Consider the following 27,806-nt stretch of genomic DNA (forward strand, 5'->3'; position numbering starts at 1 on the left):
AGTTTTTTAGGGGGGGTGGGAAAGAGAGGAGAAGAGAAGAAGGTAGCTGAGAGTGTAATCGGTGACTGGAAGTGGGGGTAAAGGTGATAGGTCGGAGAGGAGGGCGGAATGGACAGGTGGGAAGGAAGATTGACAGGTGGGACAGGTCATGAGGGCAGTGCTGAGCTGGAAGGTTGGAACAGGGTAAGGTGGGGGAGGGGAAATGAGGAAACTGGTGAAGTCCACATTGGTGCCCTGGGGTTGAGGGGTCCCAAGGCGGAAGATAAGGCGTTCTTGCTCCAGGTATCAGGTAGTGAGGGAATAGCAATGGAAGAGGCCCAGGACCTGCGTGCCTTCGGCAGAGTGGGAGGGGGAGTTGAAATGTTCAGCCATGGGGTGGTGGGGTAGATTGGTGTGGGTACCCTGGAGATGTTCTGTAAAGCGCTCAGCGAGAAGGCGTCCAGTCTCCCCAATGTAAAGGAGACCACATCGGGAGCAATGGATACAATAAATGACACGTGGAAGTGCAGGTAAAACTTTGATGGAGGTGGAAGGCTCCTTTGGGGCCTTGGATGGAGATTAAAAAGGCAAGGTGTGGGCACAGGTTTTGCAATTCAAGTGGTGGCAGGAGAAGGTACCAGGAGGGTAGAGTGGCTTATTAGGGGATGTGGACCTGACCAAGTAGTCGCAGAGGAAACGGTCTATGAGGAAAGCGGATAGGGGTGGGGAGGGAAATATATCCCTGGTGGTAGGATCCATTTGTAGGTGGCAGAAATGTCGGCGGATAATGAGATTTATGTGGAGGTTGGTGGGGTGGAAGGGGAGGACCGGGGGGATCTGTCCTTGTTGTGGTTGGAGGGGTGGGGTTCGGGAGGGCAGGTGTGGGAAGTTGATGAGATGCATTGGAGGGCACCTTCAACCTCGTGGGAGGGGAAATTTCAGGTCTTTAAAAGGAGGAAGCCATTTGGTGTGTTCTGTGGTGGAACTGGTCCTCCTGGGAGCAGATGCGGCAGAGGTGGAGGAATTGGGAATACAGGAGGTAGAGTGGGAGGAGGAGTAATCCAGATAGTGGTGGGTGTCGATAGGTTTGTAAAAAAATGTCAGTTGAGTTGGTCCTCGTGGATGGAGATGGAGGGGTCTAGGAAGGGGAGGGAGGTGTCCGGGATAGTCCAGGTGAATTTAAGGTCGGGGTGCAATGTGTTGGTGAAGTTCTCGTGGGAGCACAAGGTGGCGCCAATGCAGTCACCAATGTAGCAGAGGAAGAAGTGGAGAGTGGTGCTGGTGTAACTGCGGAAGATGGACTGTTCTACGTAGCTGACAAAGAGACAGGCATACCTTGGGCCCAAGCGGGTGCCCCTGGCTATTCCTTTCGTCTGGAGGAAGTGGGAGGATTGGAAGGAGAAATCGTTGAGGGTGAGGACCAGTTCAGCCAAACGAATAAGAATGTCAGTGGAAGGGTACTGGTGCGGACATCGGGAGAGGAAGAAATGGAGGGCTTTGACGCCCTGGTCATGGCAGATGGAGGCGTAGAGGGATTGGATGTCCATGGCGAAGATGAGGCATTGGAGGCTGGGGAAAAGGAAGTCTTGGAGGAGGTGGAGGGTGTGGGTGGTATCCTGAACGTATGTGGGGAGACCCTGGACCAGGAAGTATAGGACAGTATCGAGGTAGGTGGAGGTGAGTTCGGTGGGGCAGGAGCAAGATGACACAATAGGTCGGCTGGGGTAGTCAGACTTGTGGATCTAGGGTAGGAGGTAAAATCGAGTGGTGCAGTATTCCTGAACTATGAGGTTGGAAGCAGTAGGTGGGAGATCTCCTGAGGTGATGAGGTTGTGTATGGTTTGGGAGATGATGGCTTGGGGATGGGGTGTGAGGTCATGGCCGAGGGGGCGGTAGGAGGAGGTGTCTGAGTTGGCGCCTGGCTTCAGGGGTGTAGAGGTCAGTGCGCCAAACTACCACAGCACCTCCTTTGTCTGCTGGTTTGATGGCGAGGTTGGGGTTGGAGCGGAAGAAATCTACTGTACCAGATTAATGAGTTTGACACACACTGCGACCTTGAAACCATACAGCAACATTGCCCTCCCCTCCTGTGACATTACTTCCGCCCATTAACTTAACCATAAGCACCACTTCCACCCCCTTTTGTAAGCATCACCTTGAAATCCAGCCCCACTCCAGGTCTTAGCTCCCATTCCTGCTGTATCTTCACCATTCCCCCAGACCTCCCCCCTTCACTGAGAACGAACGCTTTTTCCTCAGTAAAGGCCTTACCTTTATCCCTCGATGGTCCCAGATGAATGAATTCGACATACACTGTGACCTTGAACGTTTCTTCCACCACCTCTGCGCCTACTTTTGCAACATAGACACCCACCCTCCCACCGAGGACCCCTTCCCCACCTCCAACACACCCCATCCACCTGGACACCCCGTGCTGACCTGCTACCTGCCCTTGATCTCTTTATTTCAAACTGCCAACGTGACATCAACCACCTCAACCTGTCCAACTGCCTCACCCATTCCAACATCTCTCCCTCACAATGTGCAGCCTTCCACTTCCTCCGCTCCAACCTCAACCTCACCATCAAGCCAGCAGACAAAGGAGGTGCAGTGGTAATTTGGCGCACTGACCTCTACACCGCTGAAGCCAGGTGCCAACTCAGACACCTCCTCCTACCGCCCCCTCGGCCATGACCTCACACCCGACCCCCAAACCATCATCTCCCAGATCATACACAACCTCATCACCCCAGGGGATCACAGATTCCAACCTCAGTTTGGGAATACCGCACCGCCTGATTCTACCTCCTACCCAAGAACCACAAACCTGACTACCCCAGCCAACCTATTGCATCAGCCTGCTCCTATCCCACCAAACGTATCTCCACCTACCTCTATACGGTCCTATCCCTCCTGGTCCAGAAACTGCCCACATATGTTCGGGACACCACCCTCCACCTCCTCCAAAGACTTCCTTTTCCCCAGCCCCCAACACCTCATCTTCACCATGGACATCCAGTGACTCTACACCTCCACCTGCCATGACCAGGGCCTCCAAGCCCTCAGTTTCTTCCTCTCCCGACGTGCGCACCAGTACCTTTCCACTGACACTCTTACTTGTTTGGCTGAACTGGTCCTCACCCTCCACAATTTCTCCTTCCAAGCCTCCAATTCCTCCAGCCATGGGCACCCACATGGCCCCAGGTATGCTCTTTTCTTTGTCAGCTACGTAGAACAGTCCGTCTTCCGGAGTTACACCGGCACCACTCCCCACCTCTTCCTCCACTACAGTGATGACTGCATCGGCGCCATCTTGTGCTCTCACGAGGAGGTTGAACAGCTCATCAACTTCAACACATTCCACCCAGACCTTAAATTCACCTGGACCATCTCTGACACCTCCCTCCCCTTCGAGACCTCTCCATCTACGAGGACCAACTCAACACTGACTTTTTTTTTTAAAAACAAACCTATCGACTCCCACAGCTACCTGGATTACACCTCCTCCCACCCTACCACCTGCAAAAATGTCTATCCCGTATTCCCAATTCCTCGCCATATCTGTTCCCAGGAGGAACAGTTCCACCACAGAACACACCAGATGGCCTCCTCCTTTAAAGACTGGAATTTCCCCTCCCACATGGTTGAAGACGCCTTCCAACGCATCTCATCCACCTCCACCCTCTAATCCCATCTGTCCAACCGCAAAAAAGGACAGAAACTTCTGGTTCTCACCTTCAACCCCACCAACCTCTGCATAAATCGCATCATCCGCTGACATTTCCATCACCTACAAATGGACCCAAATACCAGGGATACATTTCCCTCCCCACCCCTAAATGCTTTCCACAAAGACCATTCCCCTATGCGACATACTGGTCAGGTCCACGTCCCCTAACAAGCCATCCTCCCCCTCCTGGTACCTTCTTCTACCACCTAGGAATTGCAAAACCTGCACCCACACCTCCCCCCTTACCTCCGTCCAAGGCCCCAAAGGAGCCTTCCACATCCAAAGTTTCACCTGTACTTCCACATTATTTATTATATCTGTTGATCCCAATGTGGTCTCCTCTACATTGGGGAGACTGGACGCCTTGTCGCAGAGCGCTTATTAGAACGTCTCCAGGACACCTGCACCAATCAACCCCACCACCCAGTGGCCGAACATTTCAACTCTCCCTCCCACTCTGTCAAGGATATGCAGGTCCTGGGCCTCCTCCATCGCCATTTCCTCACCACCCAACGCCTGGAGCAAGAACGCCTTATCTTCCGTCTTGGGACCCTTCAAACCCAGGGCATCAATGTGGACTTCACCATTTTCCTCATTTCCCCTTTCCCCCACCTTACCCTAGTTCCAATCTTCCAGCTCAGCACCACCCTCATGACCTGTCCCACCTGTCACTCCATCCTCCTCTCCGACCTATCATGTTTACCCCCACCTCCATCCACCTATTGCACACTGAGCTACCTTCTCTCCAGCCCCATCCCATTTATCTCTCAACCCCCGAGGTTCCTAACCTCATTGAAGGAGGGCGGCTCTGACCCGAAACCTCGATTTTCCTGCTCTTTGGATGCTGCCTGACCTGTTGTGCTTTTCCAGCAACACACACTCGACTCTGATCTCCAGCATCTGCAGATGTCACTGTCTTTATTTTTGTTAGCTTGTGTATTTGCTTTGCAAAAGGGCAAACAAACTGGAGTCTTATTACAAGTAGGTATAAAAGTGAAGTTTCAAAATTGACGGAAAAAATCCTATGCACACTTGAGAAACATGACTAAATCACAAAGATTTCTACTGATTCTAGAAGTGTATTTATCCTGAGAAGTTGTCTTTCAAATGCTGTAAAATTACACCCATAAAGGTTCTGAAAATATAAACATACAAATCAAAAATTTAAAAAATTATGGCAGGATAAAAACATCTAAACTTTTAAGAAAGATTGCCAATGACCAGAACGTGAACTGAACTAGCCATGTAAAGGCTGTGGCTAGCAGTCTAAATCAAAGGCTAGGAAACCACTACATGTAACTCACCTCCTCGAATCCCCTTAAAGTCAAAAATCATTGAAATGCACACAGTACTTGTAACAAGATAGATACTTTGACGCACAAATAGTAATAAATGCATGTGACTTTGTAGCTATTACAGATTGGTTTGCAAGGTGAATAGGAATGGGAAGTTAAGGAAATTTGACATTCAGGAAAAATAGGCAAAAATGGAAAAGGTGGTGGGATAGCATTGCTAATAAAGGGGTGCATCAGTGTGGTAGGGAGTCAAGGTACAAGTGCAATAGATTGTAATGTGGAATCAATTTGGGTGGAAAGGCGGAATAGCAAGGAAAAGAAATCATGGGTGGTAGTCATCGTTCAACCCCCAAAGAGTTGACTTATGCCTTGTCCTACAGTGAGACAAGAAATAATGGAGGCAAGTCACAGGTGATTTTAATCTCTAAACGGATCGGTCCTTCACCTTGCTGCATTCAAAGTCCATTGCAAATGACTCCATTAAGATTGAAAACAGGAACTAGAAGCAGTGAGGAGGTGGTGACAAACCAGGGATTAAGGTTTTCCTGTTTGAAGTTAAACAGTGGAGGCAAGTTAGTTTCATGGCATCATTCCTCATGAGCCAGGACTGAGTTCTCACATGGACACATGCTTCTCATCATTTATTTTTAAGGCAAGGAAGATATTGAGCACATTTCTTGGTGAACTGCATGGAGAGAGACAATTGTGCACACCACTGCTAGAACCTATTGGCTTCCAAGGCTCTGATGTCACATTTCAAGTTCAGCTGGACATCTCTTCAGACACAAGCCAGGAACTACCCCTCATACGGAGGTGCTCATTTTAAAACACTGGCCAGAAGGCCCAAGAGAAAAGTAAGCTAGCTTCCCATTCATATGCTAACTGCTTTTGCATCAATTTCTGTCACACTCAATCCCTCCTTTGTATCACTGTAGGAAAAATTGACCCAAAACTAGGCGGAGAGGTCCACAACAGGGAGGGAAAAGGTAAGAAATGACAGACAGACTTTTCACTCTCGAGGAATGGAGCTGACCAGAAAGATCAGGGTCATTGATGAGCTGAAGAGAACACAGCAGTGGACTGTTTCATTTTATTTGAAAGTAGCTAAACAAATGAAATGGTTGGTGATCATGTTGTTGATCCATCAGAAGTGCACAGGTACATTTAGTGAGGTATTTACATCAGTATCAGAGGTGGTATCTGGGGAGTATGATGCAGTGAAAAAGAGCTAGTATCAGGTACCAACAGACAACATTTTAGGAATCTAAGGAGGGACCCTGGTCAATTGAATTTGAAAGGATCCAAGTAATTTTGATAGGGGATTAAAAATAGATCAATCATGTGACAGACGATTATTTTGGAGGAGTCCAAAAATTCACTTCCTGAAGTAGTGAGAACTCAGGAGGAAGAGCAGAGAGTTAAGACTAAGATTAGTAGTGGAAATGACAGATGAGTTGGTTCATAAATCAAAGTTTGGTGTCCAACAACAATTTCAATCTGAGGGGAATAGAAATTGGGGAAAAAAAAGAGAAATCCTCAGGTAGTAAGGAAAAAGGTGGTGATCTCATTGAAGGTAATAAAGATAGTTTACCACAGGGTAAAAAAAGGAAACCCATGAAAGGGAAGGGGAAGTAAAAATGCTCAGGTGTTTTCACTGCAATAAAAGTAGGCCACATGAAGTCAGTGTTGGTGGTTTTAAAAAAAATGTAAAGTTTGATTATGGGTTGGTTGAGAAGAAAGTGCCAGATCTCTCAAAATAATTTACTTGCGTGGGTAAGGTTTACTCAGAGTCAGAGAAGTCATAGAGGTGTACAGCACAGAAACAGACCCTTTGGTCCAACTCGCCCATGCCAACCAGATGTGCCAACCTAATTTAGTCCCACCTGCCAGCACCCAGCCCAGATCCCTTCAAACACTTCCTGTTCATATACCCATCCAGATGCCTTTTAAATGTTGCAATCATACCAGCCTCCACCACTTCCTCTGGCAGCTCATTCCACTCACGCACCACCCTCTGCATGAAAAAGTTGCCCCTTATGTTTCTTATGTCTTTCCCCTCTCAACCTAGACCTGTGCCTTCTAGTTCTGGTCTTCCCCACCCCAGGGAAAAGACCTTGTCTATTCACCCTATCCATGCCCCCAGCATGAGCAAAACTAACGTAGTGTACAAAATCCCATGCAAGGACTGCACTAAACACTATATAGGACAAACAGGAAGACAGCTAACGATCCGCATCCACGAACATCAACTAGCCACGAAACGACATGACCAGCTATCCCTAGTAGCCACACACGCAGATGACAAGCAATATGAATTTGACTGGGACAACACTACCATTATAGGGCAAGCCAAACAAAGAACAGCCAGGGAATTCCTAGAAGCATGGCACTCATCCACAAACTCCATCAACAAACACATCGACCTGGACCCAATATACCGGCCACTACAGCGGACAGCTGAAACTGACAACCGGAAGCGGCAGGGACAGGCCACTATAAATGCCGCAGGAAACACCACAGAAGCGCTTCACAGGAGGCTCCCAAGCACTGAGGATGTCACCTTGACAGGGGACAAAACGTTTGCAACAAAAACTTCCCACAAACTTTGAATAAGGAGATATGTAATTCAGAAGCAATACTGCCAGAAAAGGTGGTAATATATGGAATTCATGGGGAGCACAGCAGTGTTCAAATATATAAAATGAGATTAGAGAATCCAGTGGAAAGTGGAGAAGTGGTGATAGGAGTAAGGGAGAAATTCTCTGTTCCAGAAATAGAATTTATCCTCGGCAATGCTTTAACCAGATCACAGCTGGGAGTGATGCCTACTGTGGTTGTAAAACCAGGGAAAAAACCCTCAGGCAACTGAGGTGTTACAGGAAGCAAATCCTGGAATTTTTCCTGACTCAATGGTAACAAAGTCACAAAGCTACACAGACTGAAGCAGGAGAAATCAAGGAATAAAGATAAGGATGTTGATATTCAATTATCAGAAACTATGTTTGATCAAACAGTTGAGAAAAAAAGTGAAGGAAAAAGTTGATAGTTTTAGTTCAGGGAAATTAGCTAAATTCCAACAGAAAGAGGAAAAATTGACAGTTGTATCAAAAGGCATGCACAGAAGAATCTGAGTGCATCACAAAATTTTACTATCTTAAAAATGAAATCTTGACTAGGAAATGGAGACCATTGCATATTCAGACATGGCGCGGCACAGTGACAAGCATTGCTGCCTCACAGCACCAGGATCCCAGGTTCGATTCCAGCCTTCTCCCAATGTCTGTGTGGGTTTCCTCCTGGTGCTCCGGTTTTTCCTCCCACAGTCCAAAGATGTGCAGGTCAGGTGAATTGGCCACGTTAAATTACCCATAGCGTTAGGTGCTTTAGTCAGAGGGAAATAGGTCTGGGTGAGTTACTCTTTGGAGGGTCAGTGTGGACTGTTTGGGCCGAAGGGCCTGTTTCCACACTGTAGGGAATCTAATCTAATCTAAAATGGGCAGACGTTCATCAAGTTGCATTACCAGTGAGTTATAGAAAGGTGGTGTTGTGGGTAGCACATGAATTACCAGTAGGTGGTCATTTGGGAGCAGGGAAAACGCAAGCCAAAATACAAAGAAAAAAAAAACTTATTGGCCTGGACTGTATAAGGATAAGGATGTGGTTTAATTTTGCCAGACATGTCATATACATCAGGTAATTGATAAAGCTCAGGCAGTCATAAAACCAGCACCCTTAATATCCATTTCCACATTCGAGGAACTTTGAACAAGAGGCTTAATTGATTAGCAATAGGACTCCTACCTAAAACAAAAAAAAGTGGGAACCAGTATTTGTTGACCATAATGGATGTGTCCATTACATTTCCAGTGGCCATTCCATTATGAAGTATCTTAGCTAAAAGGATTGCAGAAGAGTTGCTCAATTTTTAAAAAATCTAGCTACAGGGTCAAATTTTACATCAAAATTATTCAAGGAAGTTATGGATAGTTTAGGAATGAAACAATACAAATCCATTGCATGACAGCTAGATTTGCAGGAGGCATTAGATCGGTGGCAACCTTTATAAAGATCATATTGAGGGCTTACAGACAAGACTATAACTAATCCAGAAGATTGGGATAAAGGAATTCCATTTGTACTTTTTGCAATTAGGGATACACTTAATGAATCAACAAAACTTAGTCCATTTGAATTAGTTTTTGGGCATGAAGTGAGAGGACCACTAAAATTAAGGAGAAATTGGTGAGTCAGAATTCAAAGACTACATATTTGAACTGTCAAATTTTAGGGAATGTTTATATAGAGCAGAGGAGTTGGCTAGACAGTACTTGAAAGTAAGAGTGGTCAGTTCACCGAGACCATCCACCTCCCTCCCTTTCCTGGGCCCCTTTGTCTCCACCTCCAGCAATTAACAACACTGACATCTACTTCAAATCCATAGACTCCCACAGCTACCTGGACTATACCTCCTCCTACCCATCCCCTCCTCTAAAAATGCGATCCCTTACTTCCAATTCCTTCACTTGTATCTGCTTCCAGGAGGAGCAATTCCACTCCAGGACATCCCAGATGATCTCCTATTTCAAGGATTGCAACTTCCCCTCCCACTTGATCAACAATGCCCTCCAACACATCTCCACTTCCTGCGCCTCTGGCCTTAAACCCCACCCCACCAACCGCAACGATAGTAACCCCCCCCCACCCCCACCGGTCCTCACCTTCCACCCCATTAGTCTCCAGATACAGAGCATTATCTGCCATTTCTGCCATCTCCGATCAGACCTCACCACCAGAAATAGGCCTGGGGAGGAAAATCTGTGTTCCGCATAGACCATTCCCTCCACGACTCCCTACTTAGGTCCATGTTCCCCACCAACCCACCCTCCACATCTGGCACCTTCCCTTGCCGCCACAAGAGGTAAAACCTGCACCCACACCTCCCCCCCCCCACCTCTGTCCAAGGTGGGAAAGGATCCTTCCACATTGGATGTGCAGGAAAGTCTGTGCCAAACACCTCATTCTACTGTGCCCGTTGCTTCAATGTGGTCTCCTCTATGTTGGGGAGCCAGGACACCAACTTGCAGAACATTTCAGTGAACATCTCTGGGACACATGCACCAAACAACCCCACAACCCTGTGGCTATTTCAACTCCCCTCCCATTCCGCCAAGGACATGCAGGTCCTGGGCCTCCTCTACTGCCAAATCCAAGCCACCTGAAGACTGCCTCATTGCCCGCCTTGGGATCTTTCAACAACATGGCATCAACATTGACTTCACTAGTTTCCAAATCTTTGCTCCCCCACCTCATCCCAGATCCAACCCTCCAACTCAGCATATAATTGAAGCGAGTTGCAGCAAATGGAACTCACCCATAGTAATGGCGCCAAAGCCAGATGGCATCCAGCAATCATGTGTGGACTATCACAAAGTCAGTTACTAAATCTGATTCACATCCTATCCTTTGGAATGCTACATAGAAACATAAGGTGCTTCTTTCCTTTTCAAAGTTGGATTTACTCAGAGGATAATGGCAGATATCTTTTTCTGACCAAAGAGCAAAGGAAATTTCAGCTTTGGTGATGCTGAATGGACTGTACCAGTTTAAAATCATGCTGTTCAGTATGAAATAGGCGTTTTGGATTATTTAGTTGTGTGGTATACACAGACGACCTGGTGATTTTTAGTCACACATGGAAAGAATATTTAGAGCATCTACTAGAGTTGTCAATTGACTGTGGGAAGCAGGCTTGGTGATAAAACTGGCTAAGAATGAGTTTGCAAAAGCCCAGGTCACTTTCCTGGGTCACATTATTGGACACGGACAGATGGTCCCACGGGATCTGAAAACAAACATTATTAGAGAGTTTCCCATACCATTGAAGAGGGAAGTACAATTCCTGGTTTTTAATTAGGAGTTAGTACCAAATTTTAGCAGCACAGTTGCTAACTTGTTGAAAAGTGCAGAAAACATCAGTGAACGGAGGAATGTCAGAAGGCAATGGACAGCCTGAATGCGGTGGCAACCACTGCCCCAACGTTAGCCAGACCTAATTATGCAAAGCCATTCAAGGTAGATATTAATAAGAGTGATGTGGGTGTTAATGCTTACACTTGCAAGATGATAAGATAGAAAAACCTATTGGGTAGTTTTCCAGAAAACTGAATAATCAGCATAAATATTCCACAATTGAAGAGACCTTGACTTTGGTGTTGGCATTGCAACTTTTCAACATTTATTTTTGCCAGTAATGTGTCTGTGACAGTTATATATACTGATCATAACCCCTTATCATTTCTGGAAAAATTAAGGATAAAAATTCTAGACTGTTTAGACGGTGCTTATTACTGCAGCCGCAGAGAGAGAATATGTAATTGCCGACACATTGTTGCAACAAAGGATGACAAAGGTGCTTAGTGGCAAGGGGACAAAAACTGAAATGGACTGTAGTGAATGTTTGCATGCTTAGAGTCAAAGTAATGTGTATGTATTATAGTGCACTAATAACAAAAGGCGAAAGGCTTTTAAAAATGAAATTAAATGATCTTTGTATATTGATGGTCCCTTTTTGTTTAAGTAGGTGGGGGAATGAAGGTGTGATGATAATATGGTTTTAAGATGTGTTTTTTGTCCTGGTTTTTATTAAATGAAGAAAGGTTGGCACAAAAAGGTACTGAGCAATCTGTTCAATGCCAATAGAGTAAACAGCTTGTGAGGCTTTAATTTCTTTTTCCCCTCAGAATTTGGAACAATAGAAGCAGCCTGAATAGGTGGGATTAGGCTCCCCAAGAACCAGGAGTTTTAGCTTTAGCTTTCTGCAGTTGCTGGGGTCTCGAGATGTCTTGTAAGTGTACAGGGTGTTGGAGAGGATGCATGTGGTGTACCATAAACTGTTCTGGTCCCCTCATCAAGAATAGGCTAAACAAGCTAGGCCTTTATTCATTAGAGTTTATCATTAGAGGTGATCTTATTGAAATATACAAGAGTGAGTGGAACTGACAGGGTAGAATATTGGAAAGATATTTCCAATATTGATCAGGGAGGGGGAAATCTCACACTAGGGGACAAAGTTATAGAATAAGGGTCATTTATTCAAAATGGAGATGCAAAGGAATTTCTTCTGAGGAGAGTCAGGAATTCTGTATCACAGATATTTGTGGAGGCCAGACATCTGAAAAAATTTAGATGTGGTTTCGATCTTAGATATCAAGGACTTGAAGGCCAAGAGGAGCTGGAACAAATGACAAAAAAAAACAAACATACATAGAGTTAAGGCCCAAGAGAATTAGCCTTACAGAATGGGGGTGGGGTGGGGGGAGGAGGAGGAGGAGGAGGAGGAGGGAAAAGAGGGGTGCAGCGGTTTGAAAATTCAAATTGCTTATGTTCAGGAGGTGCCAAAGAAACCAGGAGTGACTGAAGTGCACCTTGCAGATAGCCCACACTACTGCCACTGTGCGTCGGTGGGCAAGGAAGTAATTTTTCATGTAGTTTATAATTTCAAGTTTAACGATCGTAAATGCACATTGCAAAGTACTTCTGTTACTGAAGTAACAAGTATGTGATACAAAGCCAGCTGTAAAAGATCCCAATCTAACAAGACATCAGAGAAAGCTAAAATGTGCCTCGAATGAAGATAGTAAATTAAAAATGACAACTTGGTTGATTTTTAAGTTTAGAAGAAATTAAAAGGTAACTTAAAATTTACTTGAACACAAAAATGAAACTTGCCAAGCTGTGGACAGTGTTTCATGGCAGATTTAATGACAGGTTTTTAAATTGGGGTCAGCAAGATCATTGTATTGATGTTTATACTATTGAATTCAAAATTCTACTTCTTCAGAAGATCTCCTGCTATGTCAATACATCAGAAGTCATGGACCAGCATTGACTTTTGCATACAAAAATTTCCAACTGCTTTTTTTGTCATACTTGAATCATATCTTCTAAATATGAAATGTTTATTTCCATATTTCAAATAGCTGTGCATTTTATGCTATAAGTTATGGCAGTGTTAATATTACTCCCAACTCCTCAAACTTTTACACAAATATTAGTCTTTCGCATAATTCCACTTTTCTGCATTCAAAATTGCCGTGACTTTTGCTATTTAACTCAAATTAAAATAAATCAAATATTAATAAGAAAATAAACAAATAATGTGACATAAAGAGACCAAATTATTTTTCTTTATTTGATTCAGTTATTCCTTACTCAAACTTCAGTTCACTGAGTGAATACTGTTGGTTTTGACTAGTTTCAATTTAGCGATGGAAAAACAATGAATAAAAATATTTTTATGGTGACAGCAATACTACTTTTCAGAGGTCTGTGAAAATGAGTCAATATTTGCAGCGGACCTCAAGCAGAAAGCTCTGAAAATGACACTTAACCAAGTAATATGAGCAAGGCTGCAGATTCCTCAAACAAGGCAAATGACATCATACAGATGTAAACTTTCAGCACTTTTCAGATTTCCATCCATATGCAACTAAGCTTGGAGATGATATTTCAAGCTAACAGATCAGAAACGTGACACTACTTTTAACAAACTCAGCTTGATCATAAATACTGTGTATGCGAAGCACCAGTGTGCTTTAAGTTCTGCATATCATGTTAACGTACTCACAAGGGATTGATAATGAAATATAATTTTGCTTATATCCTACTCAACTGTGTCACGAGAGAACTGCATAAAACAATACTTAAACTGTAACTACATGTCAGTCCATTTTAACTTAATTTCATCCAGTTATAACATAAACACCCAGTTGGGTTCTAACGCGAGTCTTGAGTAAAATAGAAACATGGTCCCAATACACATCAATATCGCCATTTGGCTGCCATTAACAAAGCTCATGTTGAATGGTGGATTAGCTGCAATTGAACTTCTAATGTCTAAATAGTGCAGATTGGCAGGAATTAAGATATAATTTACAGATGGGTTTTTAGACCATGATATGGATGCAAAGTTAAAAAAAAAGTTTATTTCCCAATGAGTACAAATTAATGTCTCAATTTACATCCAAAAGCAATTAATTGCGTTGGTTTTTCAGGTTAAGTACATTTCATCCACAACTGATCAGCATTAAAAGCTCAGGTGTGAATCTCACTTCTGGATGGCAGAGGCGGCAAGGTAGGCAATGTTCTGGCTTCCGGACCATCTGCTTCCTCTCGTGTGACCAACTGCATTCTTAAATTTTATTTTTCTTCATTTAACTTTTGAATCAAATTCATTTTTTATTCTTTCTGCGACTGTGGTAGTGGAAAAAGGTTGCGGGAAGCTGTTGGAACACTGGATCAGGTCCATTCCTTGTAACCATGACGGTCATGGCTTGAGCAACCAGCATCAATGAATTAGGATCTGTTCTAGTCCTCTGATGTGTTTGCAGCATCTGCAATGGCGCGGAATGAATAATGTCTCTGTCTTTGGGAGTTAATTTAGACAGTCAATTGGTTCTCAAAAATTGAGATGGCTCCAATCCTCGAGAGTTGGGATAGTCTCCTGGCTATAGCAGCAGGAGTATCAGTGATGAGGTGGTTTTGGCAGAAGTGACATTCTGGGTCTGGTCAGCAGCAGCTTTAGCATGCTTCCTCCTTGGTGTTTCAGCCTCAAGGACAGCTTTTGACAGAGGCAAAGTTCTGCGTCTGGTCAATGTCGGCAGAGGCTATTTCCTCCTTGGTGTTGCACCCTCAGATTTGGCAGCTGTGGAGCATGGTGTCCTGAAGCCACTTGGGAAATCATGAAGCCGTGTATGGAACAAGAGATGTAAATTGTCCTAACTTTGTATGGTTTCTTTGTTTTTGTAATTTATGTAATTAAATGGTGCAGGCTTATGGCTACTGAAACAAATTTTACTGTGTTTTCATAAGCATGTTCAACAATAAATTACTATTAGTATTACCCGTCAACAGCAGTACTTTGCTTCAACTGTACCAAAATGCTTTATTCCTGTAGATTCACAGCAATTATGTTTAAAAAGCCAGATGACAAGAATTCTGTGTACTCACCTTTGCCCAAATAATGCATACTACTTTAAAGGTTATGAGATGGAAATGTGTTGCTGGAAAAGCGCAGCAGGTCAGGCAGCATCTAGGGAACAGGAGAATCGACGTTTCGGGCATTAGCCCTTCTTCAGGAATGAGGAAAGTTGGTCCAGCAGGCTAAGATAAAAGATAGGGAGGAGGGACTTGGGGGAGGGGCGTCGGAAATGTGATAGGTGGAAAGAGGTCAAGGTGAGGGTGATAGGTCAGACTGGGGTGGGGGCGGAGAGGTCGGGAAGAAGATTGCAGGTTAGGAAGGCGGTGCTGAATTTGATGGATTTGACTGAGACAGGCTGGGGGGAGGGGAAATGAGGAAACTGGTGAAATCCGAGTTCATCCCTTGTGGTTGGAGGGTTCCTAGCCGGAAGATGAGGCGTTCTTCCTCCAACCGTCATTTCGCTGTGGTCTGACGATGGAGGAGTCCAAAGACCTGCATATCCTTGGTGGAGTGGGAGGGGGAATTGAAATGTTGAGCTACAGGGTGGTTGGGTTGGTTATGAACCAAGCTGAATCAGAGAGATTGGAATTTGCTTAGCAGACTTCACCCTCCGATGAGAATGAAGGCTTCCATGCAAGTAAGATGAAAGCAATTGGCATCCAAGACAGTGACAAAGAGAAAATGACCACTGGCATAATGGTCGGGGGTGGATCTGTGCGTGTGCCTGCGTGCGTCTGGTTGGAATTTGAAATCAAATATTGTTCTGACTAAAGATATTACACATTAGAATAGCAAGCTATTCTATTGGGGTCTAACCACCAAAAAGCCACAAATACTTCCCTTTACAATGTTTTACTATGTACAATCTTAAGGAATTTATTAATCAATCAGCAGCATGATAGAAGTATTTTTGGAACACTTTCTTGTCGCATGGAATGCACAGAAAAGGTTTGTCCCAGTTCCTCAACAAAAAACTAATTCCATATTTCTGCCTTTTCCTCAGTGCTGCTGGTGTTCCCCTTAAAATATCTCTCCAACTGCCTTCTGAAAGCAATTGTTGAATCTGTTTCCGTTATTCAGTGTGACAATGCATGCCAAATCAAACGTATTAACTTTTATTTCAAAAAAAAGGTGTCCAGTTCTTATACCAATTACTTTAAAGTGAACTGCATGGTGTAATTCAAATTCTCATCCATTGAATCATTAGTCCCAAGACTCTCTATTACCATTCCATGACAATACCTACCAATATATTCATTTAAAATGCCTGCCTTCATGAGTTGCTCTTATCTGCCAATTCCCATTATTCTCCATGGTGCCATCTTTCATCATAGTCCTTATCAAAATTCTAATGTATGAGAGTCTGCAGATCATTTTGAAATACAGTAGAGTTTCTGGCTCTTACTGGGCATGCTTGCATTTTACTTTGTGTGTTGAATTGCAAGTTGGCTTTGAAAAGTAACTGTTGAACTCAGCATACTGAATTCTAGTTTCAACATGCCCAAGGGCATGTAAACAAGCATATCAAAAAAAACTTTACTTGTCCCCTGAGACACATACACATCATAATCGGTTGTACAGTCTCAGCCTCCAGAGTCAGACTGCTAATGCTGCTATCAGCAGTTAAGCTCCCAAGAGTGCACTTGAATAACCACATTTCAGGGTAGTAGAGTTTTAATAAACACATACCCCAACACATAGCTTAAACTCAGAAGCAGCCATCTTTCTTAACTCATCAAGAATTGCTAGTAGCTTCTCTGAAGATGGTCTGTTGATTGATATTGGAAGAAAGTACCATACATCAGTATGAGCTTGATCAATTTGAAAACCACCTATGTGACTTAAGCGTCAGAGTCATAAAGCATGTGAACAGACGATGCATTCCAACTCATCCACGCTGACCAAACAACCCAATCTGACCAGACAACCCAACCTTGTCCCATCATCAGTATTTGGCTCATATCCCTCCAAACCCTTCCTATTCATCTACCCATCCAGATGCCTTTTAACTGCTGTCAATGTACCCTTCCCCACCACTTCCTCTGGCAGTTTGTTCCCTACCCTCTACGTGAAAATGTTACTCCTCAGGACAGTTTTAAATCTTTCCCCTCTCATCCTAAACCTATGCCCTCTCGTTCTGGAGTACCCCACCCTAGGAAGGAGACCTTGGCTATTCACCCTATCAATGACCCCCATTAATTTATAAGCCTTTATAAGGTCATCCCTCTTACCTCCAATGCTCCACAAAAAAGCAGGCCCAACCCATTTCAACCTCTCCCTGTAACTCAAACCTTCCAATCCCAATAACATCCTTGTGAATCTTTTCTGCACCCTCTCAAGTTTAACAACATATTCCTATCGAAGGGTTATCAGAATTGTACACAGTACGCCAAAAGTCGCCAATAAATGTCCTATACATTTGCAACATGGCACCCTAACTCCTATGCTCAATGCACTGACCAGTAAAGGCAACTTGTGCCAGATGTCTTCTTCACCATCTCATCTACCTGCAACTCCACTTTTAAGGAACTATGAACCGACACTCCTAGGTCTCTTTGTTTGGCAATTCTCCCCAGAGTCCTACCATTAAGTGTATAAGTCCTGCCTTACCAAAATGCAACCTCTTCTATCTAAATTAAACTCCATCTGATCAAGCTCCTGTTGTACTCAGAGATAATAGTTTTTGTTGTCTAGTACACCACTTATTTTACACCACTGCAAACGTAATAACCTTACCTCCTATATTCACATTGATATAAATGACGAAGAATAATGAACGAAAGCACAGATCCTCAAGGCACACCAACAGTGACAGGCCTCCAGTCCAAGAAACAACCCTCCATTGCCACGCTGCCTCTTACCTTCAAGCCAATTTTGTATCCAACTGGCTAGCTCCCCTTGGATTCCATGTGATCTAACCTTACTAACAGTTTACTATGCAGAACCTTGTCAAATGCTTCGTTGACATCCATACAGACGACGTCTACCACTCTACCTTCATCTATTTTCATTGTCACCTCTTCAAAAAACTCAAAATTACTGAGATATGTTTTCCCACACAAAGCCATGCTGATTTTCCTTATATCAGTCTTTGTCTTTCCAAATGCATGTCAAACCTGTCCTTCAGAATCCCGTCCAAGAACTTATCCACACTGATATAAAGCTCACCGGTCCATAGTTCCCTGGCCTTTCCTTACAGCCTCTCAAATAACTTCAACATGTTAGTGAAACTCCAGTATTCTGGTACCTCACCTGTAGCTATCGATGATATAAATATCTCAGGGCCCAGCAATCTCTTTCCTAGCTTCCCACAAAGTTCTGGGAAAGACCTGGTCAGGTCCCAGGAATTTATCTACCTTTATGCAACCTTCTGTGATATGAACTGTTTTCAAGACTACACTATTTATTGCCCCAAATTCCTTAGCCTCCACGTCCTTCTCCATAGTAAATACAGACTAGTAAATATTTGTTTAGTATCTCACCCATCTCCTGTGGTTCCATACAGATGGCCACGCTCATTTTTAAGGTGCCCTATTCCCTCCCTAGTTACTCTTTTTACCCTTGGTTTATTTATAGAATACCTTTGGATTCTTAACTTGATTTGCCAAAGCTATCTCATGTCCCCTTTTTGCTGATCTCCTGATTTCTCTCAAGTATACTCCTTCTATCCTTATAATCTTTTAGGGATTCACTAGATCCCATCTGCCTATCTCTGATATATGCGTCCTTTTTCTTGACCAGAGCCTCAAATTTGTCTAGTCATCCAGTATTCCTTACACATACTAGCCTTGCCCTTCACACTAATAAGAGCATAGTGTTTTTGAAATCTCGTTATCTTATTTTTGAAGGTCTCCCCCACTTCCCAACTGTCTCTTTACTTGCAAATAGCTGCTGCCAATCAACTTTGAACGTTCCTGTCTAATACCATCAAAATTGGCCTTACTTCAATTTAGAATTTCATGATCAGTTCTATCCCTTTCCATAACTATTTTAAAACTATTAGAATTATGATCACTAGCCCCAAATTGCACCCCTACTGATACCTCAGTCACTTATCCTGCCTTATTTCCCATTCCTGAAGGGCTTTTGCCCGAAATGTCGACTATCCTCTCCTCAGATGCTGCTTGACCTGCTGTGTTTCCAGCGCCACACATTATGACTCTAATTTTCTAACAGAAGGGCAGGTACACCCTTCTCCTTCTCTAGTAGGTACACCCACATATTGAAGGTTACCAATTCTGGAGTCCAGCGCAACTAACACGTGGAGAACAGCCTAAGCTTATTGGTGCAGTCTGCTCTAAGTGGTTTCTGCACTGGTTCTTTATTCAGGGGAGCAAGAACTATGATGCATTCAGGATAAGAGGTTCTGATAATAAACATACAAAGTGAAAAATACTTTATGTAACTATAGAAGTTTGTATACTTAGCAACCCAACAAAATGGTAAACAGTATGCAACACAACTGAACCACAGCTTGCATTCGTATAGCACCTCTAACATAGTAAAGCATTCCAAGAGTGCTCACAGAAGCATCTTCAGAAAAAATGTAACACCGAGCCACATGATATTAGAGGAATGACCTAAAGTTTGATCGAAGGTAAATTTTGAAGAACACCTTAAAAAGGAGAGGGAAAGGAACAGGGGTAGAGATGTTTAGGAAGGGAATCAAAGCAACTAAAGGCACTGCACAGTGAAGCAGCTTTTAGGGATTGAGGGGGTGGATAGCTTTGTGAAAGAATATAAATTGACTAATGCACGTATCACAGAGGGTCACAAGTCAGATGGTGGTTTGAACATTAACTAACCCGTGCTAATGTAATTACAGTGATGATCGGTCAATGTAATTTAGTACAATTAGAGCAAAGGGAAAACCAGCTTTTGGATGGCCCTAAGTTTACACAAGGATGAACTCAGCAGGCTAGTCAAGAGTGTGATAATAAAAGCATGGGTAAGGTTTCCAGTAGAAGAGCAAACGAGGCAGGGATGCAATATGACAGGAGATGGCAATCATAGTGACTCACAGATGAGTGGTCAGAAGCTCACTTTGGATTCGAATAATCGATTGAAAATATCTTTCATCCTTAGACAACTGTCAGCTGGAATCAAAACTAGGGAACAGAATTTGTGATGGAGATCGAAGACAATGGGCGGCATGATGGCACAGTGGTTAGCACTGTTGCCTCACAGCGCCAGAGACCCAGGTTCAATTCCCGCCTCAGGCGACTGACTGTGTGGAGTTTGCACGTTCTCCCAGTGTCTGCGTGGGTTTCCTCCGGGTGCTCCGGTTTCCTCCCACAGTCCAAAGATGTGCAGGTCAGGTGAATTGGCTATGCTAAATTGCCCGTAGTGTTAGGTATAGGGGTAAACGTAGGGGTCTGGGTGGGTTCGGCGGGTCGGTGTGGACTTGTTGGGCCGAAGGGCCTGTTTCCATACTGTAATGTAATGTAATCTAATCTAATCTAAACAATGACTTAGTTCTTCCTGACACTCAGCTAGACAATTTTCTGCTTATGTGGTACTTGTGTTTGACAAGCTGACAGAGAAATAATCTAATTTATAAATTAAACAAGATACCTTCAGCTAATTTTAAAAATTACATTATCAAGAAACAAAATGCTCACCGAAGAAGGAAGGCCAGGAGGTACCTTTCGAACTTTCTTGGGTTGGGATTCTAGAGGGAAACATGGATTAACATTTAATGTTACAAAGCTAATAAACAATGAAATTAAAATTATTCTTATTGTTTTATGATCTTGGACCAGACACACAAGTTACGATCTTGAGAACTTGTAACTTTTGCATCAAGCGGATGAAGTTTGGGAATCTCAAATCCGCCGAACACAATACAGCTACAAGATTCAACAGGTTTGAACAAAAAAAAAATCACTAGCCCAAGTCAAAAACATAAAACAACAATATTGATTTCATACTCTTAAAATTCAAAATTAAATATGAAGCAAACATGAATTAACAAACACACCATAGTCAAATTTAATGGCACATGTAACCTTGACTGATCCCATGTAGGAGAAAGTGAGGACTGCAGATGCTGGAGATCAGAGCTGAAAATGTGTTGCTGGAAAAGCGCAGGTCAGGCAGCATTCAAGGAGCAGGAGAATCGACGTTTCGGGCATAAGCCCTTCTCCAGAAATCCCATGTATTTTTGGGTAACTGATCCAGACATCAAAAATCACTCAGTCACAACAATCTTGTTAATACTTGGTCTTCATCCAGAGGGATTTCTACTCTTCATTTTTGAAGATCCACTTTTGAACTCCCACCAACTTGGAACGCTTAATTATCTGTTCACTTCCTACAATTAAATCTGGTGTTCCAAATCTGCATTCCAACACCAACTCAAACTCCTCTGATCTCTCCCGGGTTTAAGTCTTACTTCAGCAAAGTGACGTTGCATGCTGATTCATGCCTGGAACTTCTTTCTTTGCTCCTCTGCTGTGGTCTCCACGCTCTTCTACTTAGTTTCTGTTGAGCTTCTCTCTCTCAGGTATACCAGATATTTGTCAGTCACTTCTTCTGGTTCTCATTTTAGTAGGGTCTCTACTGGGTCCTATGTCCACTACTTTCCTTGCCACACTAATGCATTCCTGATGACTCCGATTCTTTGAAATATTCGAACACAGACTAGAAAGACCGCCACCCACTTTGCATTGAAAAAAACTCATGTATTATGGATTGCTGTACTTCTTTCACCCAAGAAATCCATACTGAAAAAAAGATAAGTTAGCTTTGTAACAAATGCCATGTCTGGAATCAAAAATAAGCAATTCAGGGTAAGATATTTAGACAGCAGGAAAGAAAACTTGAGAAAGGAAGAGAGAAAGCCATAAAAAGAAATACAGACAAATGGACTGCCATGGAGTGTATGTCAGTGGTCACAGAGAGTAGATAAGAAATAAAGGTGATCAAAAGGTGTATCCAAACAAACATCCAAAACAGCTTTCCACTTATTAAAGCAAATAGTTGATATTTTTGAGGAAAAAAGTACACTTTCTCGATTTGTGGTTATAAGGAAAGCAAATCAAGGATAGACATTTAAAATGAGAATTACAGAGACGATTAGGCAATAATGTCAATACTGCTTACTATAATATGAAGTAATGTTATGTGACTGTTACCTAAATTACTCGCTTCTTGCACGGGCCGTCTTCGAGGATTGCTGGTATAGGGGTAATACTGAGATCCTGGTTTGACTCCAGTTGGCGATACTGCTCCCGAATTGGCCATTCCCATTTCAGAGTTCAGAAAACTTCCCTGCCACAGATAATTAATGCATTTATGATTTGTCAGCTAGAGCATACTTAGAGCTAAATTCCATACAACTTAAATTGATGATAATGTTTATTGCATTTTTGGTTTTCCAAATATTTCAAGAAGTTAACCATGGAACTGAACTTGGGGTGAAAAAAAAATCCACAATTCTATTGAGGCTACATGATAATTCCAGTCAATGAATAAACTGTAAAATAAAAAGTAATGAAACTTTCTAAATACATCTCAATAGTTTAACTGAATAAACCTTTTGACGGGTCAAACTATATAGCTGTACAGCCAATAGACCACAAACTATACACTTTCTCTTCAAGCCACTGGAAGCAATGACAAATTAAACGAGGGGGCAATCACTGATTTCCTTAATGACCTGATTAAACAAGAGTTAAGACTTTCGTGTCCATTCAGAATGTTAATGTTAAATATAAAATAGCTTAAGCACTTCTCAAAGATCAATCTTACAGTAACAGGTAAGTGATCTGTGAATTCTGATAGAAGTGAAATGCTAGTGTGGTGTGTTGGGGATGGGGGTGGGGAAAAGAGATGAAATTCAGCAACAGTAATTGTATGAACAAGTAAGCACTACTGGTTCCTTTTACGATTAGACTTTTGTTTAAAAATGAACTTGTCAAAATATCTTGTAACACCCAAATGGAATTTATTCAAAAAAAGTAGCCCACTACTAAGAATGTTTTGGAACTATACAATGTTATAAAAAATGGTTGACTGTACCAATTATATTTTGATTTATAATTCTAAATCCCTTTGGTCTTTGAGAACATAGTAGTTACTCTTTTGAACTACTGAGTTTCAGAAACTAAATTCAGAGCAATTAAGAATTTCTTTAATAAAACAACCCAAAGGATCTGCAGATGCTGGAAATCAGAAACAAAAACAAATACTGGGGAAAAACTCAAGACTGGTAGTATCTGTGGAGACAAAGCAGAGTTAAATTTTCAGGTCCTGTGACACTTCTGCAGAACATATGAACTTTTTTGTTGGAGCATTGAGTAAATTGCTTGATCAATAATTTAGCCAGTAATAAAATGGAACAAGTAAATGGAAATGAAAAAAGTCCATCTCCGTTAAACAGACTGCATGAGAAAAACAACTGGGATTTTCTCTCTCTATTGTGTCAAGGTGAAATTAGTTGGATGTTCAAGCCAGCCATTTGATGCATACAGATTAATTGTTTTTAAACCAGTAGGTTCATCTGCCTGTAGCGCTAGTATGGACGGCAGACATGTTGATGAACTATTCTGATGAAAAGTCATTGACCTGAAACATCAACAGTCTTTAGATGCTGCTTGAACTGCTGAATATTACCAGTTTTTAAAATCAAATTTTGAGCATGTCTGCTATTTCTCTCATGCCCTACTTACATCTTATGCACATGAAATTCCAAAATTAGCTATCAGAACTTTACATATTTTGAGACGGTCCTCAACGATTAACTATCGATTTAACAGTTATTTTCACAAACATGATTTGAACAAGAAATCCTTTGAAAATTCAATGCCAAATCTGTATTTTCAAACTAAATATTTAAACCAGTTTCTGACTTTAGATAGCAAGATTTAAGAAAACTCCAGTGGTGTACAGCATGCAGTCTTAAAAATGAAAAAAGTTGAAAATAATCTGCATAATTATCCTTCCACTGCTGTGATGCCTATGGGGATGAGTTGATGCTAAAACAAAAAAAAAATCACTAATCGAACGTAAAAGATTACTATCATGAAAAGGTCAAACTTGTCACTCGTTTAATTGATAAATCCAAAAATTTCTGCAAGTTTGTTCAGTAACTTAAATATACCAGTAAAAATTTTGAAAGAATTACTAAGGTTAAAATAAACTTCAAGTTTAGTTTTACCATTAACTTGAATATATTTAAACAAATTGCTTATTTTCAACCATGTCAAATCTGTGCCTAGACAAAATTAAATTTTGTAACAGTTACAGGTGAGGTAGAACAACCTTGGCTAAAAGAAAATTAAGTTATACATGAATTCCACTTACCTGATTTAAACTTGACATGGCAGAATCTCTTCCAAAGGGTGGGAAAGGAACTCTCTCAGTATTTTTGACTATTTTTCAAAAAAAGTGGCATCTTAGTATCAGTTTAATCATTAAGCACTATAGTAATATTTCCCAATTCCACATTTTTTTCCCCAAACATAAGAGCTTTTATCTGAAAATCATGCATTCAGTCCCACAATCGTAAGGTTGTGAAATTTCCCTGTTGCATACCAGGAATACAAAAGCAGAACACCTCTCTTTGCATATAGAAGTTGTGCTAATTGGACATTCATGTAATGGCCTTTAAGCCAAATTAAAATACTGTATACAAAGCTCAGTTGCATATTAACAATTTCAGAATGTTCAACTATTTAGAACAGCCTGGGCTTTTTCTAGCAGACAGTCAAGATCTATTTACATCATCTCTGCATTTTTAGAAACCATATCCAATTTTAATATTAAGTTTCAGAGGAAATACTCATTGATGCGCAACAGCTTTTGCTATAATTGTGTGCAAAGAAATAACAGCAGCACAATTCCAGAACTCAGCTGGCTAAGACTTATTTAGGTAAACCAGCTCAACGCACGTGGACTTCACACACTAGGAATTCAACATCAGAACAGTGCGAAGTCTAGTTTAAAAATGCTCAGGCAGCCTACTCTACTGTGGCATTTTATAATCCCAGATAGAGTGTCTTAGGGTTTTTGGATGCTCCCAAGTACATTTGAAGCATTAAAAACAACTGGAACATTTATGTTTGCATGTACACAGCTCAGTCCTGGCATTAAGAGTGCAATTCCCACCCAGGTAACAGGATATCATTCTGCACAAATTATATAATAACTAGAATTTCCACATTGATTAAATGAACTTAATGACAACTGCAAACAACTAAACCCCCATGCAAGAATACATTTCCATTCTAGTCAAATTACAAAAAGACATTTGTTGTCCTAGCGAGTTAATAAGGTTAATTTATCCAAGTGCAAAAAAAACTTAGCAAATCATTTCATAATAGCTGTCGTTAAGTCACAAGAGTAACAGTGTTAAATATTACTGGAACGTTATGCATACTGCTCATAAGCGGTCGTTTTTGTTTCATGTCACACAAACAGATCAAATTATTACAAATCATATCAATTGTATCAGACACTGTATTATGGTTTATAGATATTTGTGTCATTCTCCTATAACAGCTTCTGAAATACAATTGGTGTCCAGCAGAAAATCGGGAAACTAGCAACCAAGGGAAGCTAAAGAGCTAACTGCTCCCAGTTCAAGATCAATAGCTCCTATAATTCTATTAAATTAAGTTTAGCCCCAACTCAAACCAGGCATTAAAGTGACTGCAGTGTGGCTTTACTGCCTTACCAACACTAATTGCCACTTTTGCTCTCATAGTTCATTTGATTGAGCCCTTGGTCAGAAAGTGCAAATCAAGTTCCATTCAGGACTTGAACCCTTAATGCTGCACTGGAGTATTGCTTAAGAGTTCTGCACTATTAGAGGTTTCATTATTCAGATAAGATGTTGAACACCAACCACATTTGTCCATTTTAGCTATGTGAATACTGCAACAGGTCAAAAGATGTTCCTTTGGTACACTATTTTCTCTCTCATAACTAGCAAATTAAAGAGTTGCAAGTGCGGAGTGCATTTTATCACCTCAGGATGTCCCAAAGCAGTTTATACTTAAGTACTTTAAAGCACAACCATTGCCATAATGAAGAAAATTAAGCAGCCAATTTATGCACAGCAAGGTTCTAAAAACAGCAGCGAGCTAAGTACAGATAATCTGTTTTTCCTCTTTAGTGACTTTAATTAACGATAGATACTAGTCAGGACACCTAAAAACATGCTATTCGTCAAAATAGTAAAATGGAATCTTTTAACTGCACCTTAAGGAGCAGCCAGGACCTTGGTTTACTATTTCATCCTAACAATGGTGTCCCTAACAGGGTAGCACACTCAGTACTGATTCTATACACTAGTCTGTGAAGTGGGACAAATCCCAAAACATTTCAGAAACAGATTGCTACCACTGGGCCACAGTTATATGCAGTATCTTTCAAAGAGAGTGCACTGTGTGAAGTACAGCATTTTAACACCTTAGGTGCTCAATTAATACAAAATAATCTCACAAAAGGTAGTTCAGCTGATGAATTAATCAAATAGGAGATCCAAGCATTTCCAAGTTTAAGGTCTATACAACTAAATCATTTTAATGAAAATTTTGAACTGAATGTTCATTTGTCTTTGTAATGAGCAAAAGCAGGTCACTCACTGCATTGTGTATCAGCAATCATTACAGTACATTTAACTGAGCATCTCTAATAATATATTAAAACAAAAAGAACAGCTTAATACTTTTTAATCTAAAAAGGTGATTAAAACAACGAAACAAGTTTTACAAAACGTTTGTGGGAAATATGTATACACCAATATTTTACATTGGAGATTGACAATTTACTAAATAATTTTGGCCAAGAAGAGGCTGTGACAAGTTGTAAATGGAGGTTTATTAACAACAATCACGTTTGAGATGAAATTATAGCAAGTTGAAACACCAGTTGATGAGATAGAAAAGTCAAGAAATCCCTGACCATTTAACCTCAATGTTCAAGGCACAACAGTGAGCTACCGAGCCAGAATGCCTCTCTTCGTCAGATGTGGAGAACAGGAGGGGCCAACTACATGTGACAGCCAGCCCAGCAAAAAGTGAAAGACCTCTTAATCAGCCTGGTCATCTGGAATAGATGGGACTGGAACCTGGGTCCCCGGCTTCAAAGTAAGCCACTACCACTATGCCATAAAACCCCACTGTGCATATAAGCGCCTTCCCAGACATGGCAAGTAGAGACAGATAGCAAATGAGGCAATTATTGGGGATCCTGGCACAGAAAGAAACAAAAAAGGTGGAAACAATCACTCAAAAAGGAAACAAAAACTTCAAAGGATAAAAAAGGAGCGACACAATTAAATGGGAGTCAAAAGGTAAAGCAGGTTACTCAAAGGAAGTAATTTTGATGACATCAGTTCACCTGCCACATCTTTCTTGTGAAAGCACAAAGCAAACTGAATGGCGTAATTATTACTTTACTTAGCAAATTACGACAGACAAAACTGTTTAAATAGGAATTGTTAAGTGTACTGGCTCACTAAAATGAAAAAAATACATCTTTCACTTATTCCAGTTTTCAAACTAATGAAAGTAGTTACAATCCCCCTCAAAAAGTGTGAATGCAATCACTACAAAGATTACCTAACTGCATGCAAAATTCAAAAGTTTCAGAATGCATGAAAATATGAGTAGCAGTAGCAATGAGGTGGCTACCATATTGGATTAAACAATGTTTACCTGTTACTTCAATATATGACACAGCTCTGAGTGCTATACACAAAAGGAAATCGGAATCTTGCTTTGCTAACAGTGACCTGGTAAACAGGGGTTGCATGCAATCGACACCCATGCAATCAACGCCCATAACTGCGACCAAAGATGCTGGTGCCTGATGC

At 41.8% G+C, this 27,806-nt stretch overlaps 1 protein-coding gene across 1 annotated transcript in view; it reads right to left on the reverse strand.

Moving 5' to 3' along the window:
* LOC122565047 (transcription factor 12-like) overlaps positions 1-27,806 on the reverse strand; it is a 148,845-nt gene that overhangs the window by 57,699 nt on the left and 63,340 nt on the right. Inside the window, exons 6-8 of the mRNA XM_043720678.1 lie at positions 24,290-24,357; positions 22,120-22,255; positions 20,605-20,654 (exon numbers count right to left, since the gene is read on the reverse strand). Of these exons, the coding sequence (XP_043576613.1) occupies positions 20,605-20,654; positions 22,120-22,255; positions 24,290-24,357 (254 nt within the window). The remainder of the gene's footprint in view (positions 1-20,604; positions 20,655-22,119; positions 22,256-24,289; positions 24,358-27,806) is intronic.

This window comes from Chiloscyllium plagiosum, chromosome 31 (assembly GCF_004010195.1).
Source record: "Chiloscyllium plagiosum isolate BGI_BamShark_2017 chromosome 31, ASM401019v2, whole genome shotgun sequence".
Lineage (NCBI taxonomy): Eukaryota > Metazoa > Chordata > Chondrichthyes > Orectolobiformes > Hemiscylliidae > Chiloscyllium > Chiloscyllium plagiosum.